Source organism: Limulus polyphemus, unplaced genomic scaffold, assembly GCF_000517525.1.
Source record: "Limulus polyphemus unplaced genomic scaffold, Limulus_polyphemus-2.1.2 Scaffold4933, whole genome shotgun sequence".
NCBI classification, from domain to species: Eukaryota; Metazoa; Arthropoda; class Merostomata; order Xiphosura; family Limulidae; genus Limulus; species Limulus polyphemus.
In genome coordinates, this window is record NW_013670543.1 from 62,708 (window position 1) to 68,796 (window position 6,089).

At 32.7% G+C, this 6,089-nt stretch overlaps 1 protein-coding gene across 1 annotated transcript in view; it reads left to right on the plus strand.

Moving 5' to 3' along the window:
• The window catches only part of LOC106471879 (WW domain-containing adapter protein with coiled-coil homolog), a gene marked incomplete at its 3' end in the record, with an annotated part of 27,695 nt that overhangs the window by 19,949 nt on the left and 1,657 nt on the right, over window positions 1-6,089 (plus strand). The window contains exons 9-11 of the mRNA XM_013932504.1: window positions 2,304-2,366; window positions 3,086-3,320; window positions 5,472-5,655. Of these exons, the coding sequence (XP_013787958.1) occupies window positions 2,304-2,366; window positions 3,086-3,320; window positions 5,472-5,655 (482 nt within the window). The remainder of the gene's footprint in view (window positions 1-2,303; window positions 2,367-3,085; window positions 3,321-5,471; window positions 5,656-6,089) is intronic.

A 6,089-nucleotide genomic window follows, 5' to 3' on the forward strand; every position in this document is an offset into this window, starting at 1 on the left:
TGGTATCAGAGCGTAAGAATGAAACAGCAAGCACTAAGCTCCTAGTAATTACAAAATAAACCCAAGTGGTATCAGAATGTAAGAAAGAAAACAGCGCTAAGCTTCTAGTAACTACAAAGTAAACCCAAGTGGTATTAGAGTGTAAGAAAGAAAACAGCGCTAAGCTTCTAGTAACTACAAAATAAACCCAAGTGGTATTAGAGTATAAGAAAGAAAACAGTGCTAACCACTTGGGTTTATTTTGTAATTACTAGGAGCTATTAGAGTGTAAGAAAGAAAACAGTGCTAAGCTCCTAGTAATTACAAAATAAACCCAAGTGGTATTAGAGTGTAAGAAAGAAAACAGCACTAACCACTTGGGTTTATTTTGTAATTACTAGGAGCAATAAGAGTGTAAGAAAGAAAACAGCACTAAGCTCCTAGTAATTATAAAATAAACCCAAGTGGTATTAGAGTGTAAGAAAGAAAACAGCACTAAGCTTCTAGTAATTACAAAATAAACCCAAGTGGTATTAGAGTGTAAGAAAGAAAACAGCACTAAGCTTCCAGTAATTACAAAATAAACCCAAGTGGTATCAGAGTGTAAGAAAGAAAACAATGCTAAGCTCCTAGTAATTACAAAATCGAACAAATCAGAATATTGTATTTACTATCAACCATGCCAATTAGATTTGAAAGTTTCTCATAACAGAGGTAGAAATAACATTCTGAAAAAAAAGACTGAAGTGCCATATCTTCATCACTGGTATTGCATCTTTAATTTAACCTAGACAAGGAGTTCTCACCCACACGAGCAGAGGTAAACATATTAATGTTCAAACTCTACTTAGGAAAATCAGAAAGCAGGTATTATTTGAACTTAGCTTACTTTTGTGGTTTTTGAAAATGTACAAAGGTAGTGTAACAGTGAAGTTTTATAAATGAACGGCATTGTGGCGATCAAAGCATCTGAAGAATTTGGCCAAGGTTTGTGGTCTGGTACTGTTTCATATTTTCAAATGTCGGCACCTCTAACATAATCATTGGCTAAACCCAACCTCACCATTTTCGAAAGCACTCGGCAATATTGGAATACATATCACACAACACTAAAGCCTAGAGCTATAAGGTGTACTTCTAATGCTGAGAAATGATAAAGTTATGAAGACCATTCTGGGCAATGCAATAAACCTGAGTCCACACAATATATTCACAGTTGGACAAACAGAAAGCATAGAAACATAATATAAATGTTAAACTGTGTGGAAAAAACTAAAATTTGGTTTGGAAGAATAAATAAAGCTTAGGAACCATTAAGAAAAATCTAGAAGAACGATATGGTTTAGACAATTAGAAATATGACAGAAATAAAGAAGATTTAGAATTATTATTTAATGAAATATGTTTATACGATAAACATCATATAATACTAAAGTATTAATTCTCCAATATTTTTTAAACAATTATAGTATTATATATTTTAATGACATTTTTAAAGTGGATTTGTGAATGTGTAATCTGAGTAACCCGAACACCCATCAGTTGGGAAAGGCTTAACTTACTTGAGTGTTACTAACCAGTTCTACAGAAGTCAAATCTTGGATTTTACTGTTCAGATACACTACTATAAAGAACTTGGTTTGCTTAAATATTTTTTACACTAAAACTTGTTTATTCTACTTGCTAAAAGGTAATGTTCACATGTGTCATGTAAAACTTTAACTCATGTTGTTCCACATCTCACTAAATTACTTGGTTTGAAATTTTTCATAATACTATATTTATTTATAATCTTAGATATGTAGCAGGAATTAACTAATTCCAAATATCATATTAATATTAGAATGTAACTGTTGTGTCAGAGAACATGGCTTGATCTCTTTAAAACTTGAAGGCTGTTAACAGTTACTTTGAGAACAGGTAGTGTTCATGAATAAAATTTGCTTTTACTATTTGTACCTGCAACTAAGTGCTGTGAGACAAGGCAACCTGAAATTGTTTTTAAGGAGTTGAAAATTGCATTAATTCTGGGCTCAAATACTTTATTTCCTCGTTTCTTAATAATTAGCTTTTTATTATAAAATATTGACATATCCATCAGTTGTATTTTGAAAAATAACAATAAAATAATGTTCTTGGCATTTCAGTATTGAGATTATACAAGTTTTCTTTATGAACAAGAATATGTTTGTATGTAATTTTTTTACTTTCATTAACTCAGATGTATTGATAGATAAATGTGACTTGACAGCTAGGAAATGGATGTGAACTGGATATTTTAACCCGGAATACTTACCACATGTAAAGACTTTTATCTTTTCCAGCTCTAAGGACCATTCAGCAAGCCTTGCAGTTAACAAAACAAGTGACTAGTCTAGCACATACAGGTATTTAGATTGATCACTAAATTATACAGGTGTTTATTGTTGATATTAATATCTTCAACTAGTGCAGTAATCTTTTAAAGTGTACGCATGTTTATTGTTGATATTAATATCGTGAACTAGTGCAGTAACCTGTTAAAGTGTACACATGTTTGTTGTTGATATTAATATCATGAACTAGTGCAGTAACCCATTAAAGTGTACACGTGTTTGTTGTTGATATTAATATCTTCAGCTAGTGCAATGACCTGTCAAAGTGTACATGTGTTTATTGTTGATATTAATATCATGAACTAGTGCAGTAACCTGTTAAAGTGTACACGTGTTTGTTGTTGATATTAATATTATGAACTACTGCAGTAACCCATTAAAGTGTACACATGTTTGTTGTTGATATTAATATCTTCAGCTAGTGCAGTGACCTGTCAAAGTGTACATGTGTTTATTGTTGATATTAACCCTTTATCATCCATGGAAGGGTTTTTTCCATTACCGTACTTGGCGTAAGTGTATGGGTGGAGTTGATAAAGGGTTAACATCTTCAACTAGTGCAATGACTTGTCAAAATGTACGTGTTTATTGTTGATATTAATATCTCCAACTAGTGCAGTGACTTGTCAAAGTTGAGAGATTTATTACTGTTAATTCAGTGTTAGTTCTAGGTATTTTTCTGTGGATGTTATATGTTCAACAGTTTGGTGTGTTTATCTTAACATGTACAGCAGGTAGTCTAAGTCGGTCACCTCATGCATCAGGATCAGGTAGCCAAGCTGAATCTGTCTTGCAGAAAGGATTCTCTTCCACCAGTCAGTTACAGCAGACTAGCCACAACTCCCATTTAAATAACTTGATACAGCTTACGGATTCTCAGCTTTTACATCCCACAGTTGATGGCCAGGGTGATGCAGAGAAGGGTCAAGCCTCACCTGGATCAGATTATAGTTCTCATTCCTCGAGGTAAGGCATAAAGAAACTAGGAGCTTGCTAAAAATTAAATATTATAGTAAGGTACCAACTAAAATACAACACACAAAGCCAAGACAATTAGTGGAATTTTATTTGAATTGATTTATCTGATGTGTTTTAATTGAAATACTCTGCAGATATACTTAGCTTAACCCTTTGTTTACCATAATGCAGGGTGATCCAAAATTATCTTTCTTATTTTAAAATTTAATAATTAAATAACTAAGGAAGTACAACCATGCAGTTTTCAACATCTTGTAGCCAAACTCAAACAGTTTTTATTGCCATATTTTTTTTTCACTCCAGTGAGTAGTGTTATCCTATAAAATGGCAACCGTGTAAGAAAAGGCTCAATGCATCATTTGGCTTTCAAAGACCAAATCTGTGGTTGTGGTGCAGTGTAATTACAAATAGCAGTACAGGTAAGAAGTATGGGGGTATGTTAAGGATATCGTATATTGCACACCTATAGCAAACATTATGGAGCTAAAGTCTAAGATAACGGATTCCATCACCACTATAACTGTGGGCATTTTGCAGTGAACATGGACAGAAATTGAATATCGGTTAAGACATACTGAGAGCCACTAATGGTGCACATGTAGAAGTCTACTGACATGTCAGTAAAAACTATTTGAGTTGAGCTACAAGATGTTGAAAACTGCATGGTTGTATTTCTTTAGTTATTTAATTATTAAATTTCAAAATAGGAAAGATAATTTTGGACCACCCTGTATACTTGGTATGCCTGCTAGTTTCATTCTCAGGAACCATGTAGACGTACTTTGATAAGGGTATTTCACACTGGTTTCAATGATATATATGTAATATACAATAAATAATTTAAATACATAATGTTTGACCTTTTGTCAAATTTCTTTAGTTTTTGGAATGCAAAATGCCTTGTCACAAAAGAGTTGAATTATAGCTCCTATTATATGGTTTAGTTGTATTATAATCATAAATATATAGGAATGTAAACAAGGGATTTGTAAACTCTTGGGAGGGGTGGTAAGGTACATGAGGGACAAAACCACTTGTGTAACATTTTAATATCTAAAGCTGATTTTTTACAGTCAAATACATTTGTGCCTACATTAGATCTTGTTAGTTACAATGTTAACTTAAAACTTCAAAAACTTTACCTGTTCTGTAGAATCATATAGGAGCACTAGTAAGTTTTAAGTAGTAATTTGTATTAACCTTTAAACTTACTGTAAATGTGAGATTGGCAAAATATGTTATATATGATATGAAGGATGAACTTTGACATTCATGAGTTTTTGAGTTTTGGATGGAAGTATCCACATTTTCATTCATTAAAATTTTCAAAGTAGTTTCAGTAAAAAATAGGTAGTGATTAAATCTTCCTTAGCAATGTTTACATAGTCATTAGCAATATTACAGGTTGATTTTTTAAGTCAGCATTCCAAAGCAAAAATATCTAGCCGACTTGCAAAACATGATAATGGATCAATAAAATACTCCAAGCAAGATTTGTCTACCATAAACTAATCTAAAATACCCTTCTCCACCTGTGTGTTGTGTTAACCATATACTGTATCCAAGCCTGTATTTTTTCATAATTCTCACTTATTTACCCACCTCCCTTTAAAAGAAAGTGTTACAGTATTCCATGTGGGGAATGGAAGCTACCAAACACTTTATTACAGTAAACAACTCCTTACTTTGATGTCATAGACTGGTAAATATGTGTGACAGTTTTATTGTTTCTTACTAAGTTATATGTAGGATTTATGTTTTGTAATTATATTGCAAGTTCATTAGTGTTAGGGTAAGTTTAAAGATTTATAGAAATCACTATTTTATGTTAAATGCCACCACAGAGATCTCCCACATTTCAGTTTTGTTTTCTTCTTCTTTTTCTGAACACAACCTGTTTTCCTATCCCCTTTGTAAATAAGAAAATGTTGTATATTTAGCAACCATTTTTTATCTACTGATCAGTTAAGGGTTTGTAATAATGGAGAAATGTTCAAAAGAAGAATTATTTCAGTAAAAAAACTTGTTTATTTAATAAAAAAGTTTTGTTCAAAATGTTTTAGTTTTACAGATGTCAAGAACACTTTGTTTATCAGATCCCATTAATAATCCAGTTTTTTTATAAAAATCTTCTTTCAGACGAGGTAGTCCCACATCTAGTATGAGCAGTCTACAAAGTCTTGGTGGCACAGGAACCAGTTCTCTAGCATCAGCAATGCTGAAACACACAGTGCCCAGTTTAACCCCTTCTTTGGCTAACTACTACTCAGAAGATTTAATTTCTCATATCACAGGCTGGCAGGCTGATCATGCAGAAAGACAGGTAAACACGTATACTTACTGTGTAACAGTCATTTTTGTTCCATCCTTCACATAATATAATAATTTCCTTGTAGTTGTAGTTTTCCTTGGTAACCCTGGGAAAATATTACCCCCCTACTGTGTTTTATCAGTACCCATGATTGTGACAGTAAAGTTTTATAGTTGTCAAGGTATCGGGTACTGACGTGATAAAATATTTACAAACTGTAGTAGATTCTTAAACTAACCAAGAGGACATATCTAGATGTTTAGAATTGATCTTAAATTCTTGATTGGTTTAAGATCAGTTCTGAACATCTAGATATCCTCTTGGTTGGGGTTTAAGATCAGTTCTGAACATCTAGATATATCCCCCGCGTTTAACTTGTTCCCCTAATATAAGCGGGAAACTAAGGTTAGGGTCATCCCTCTCAAAAGTACGGGGTACGGTCTCCG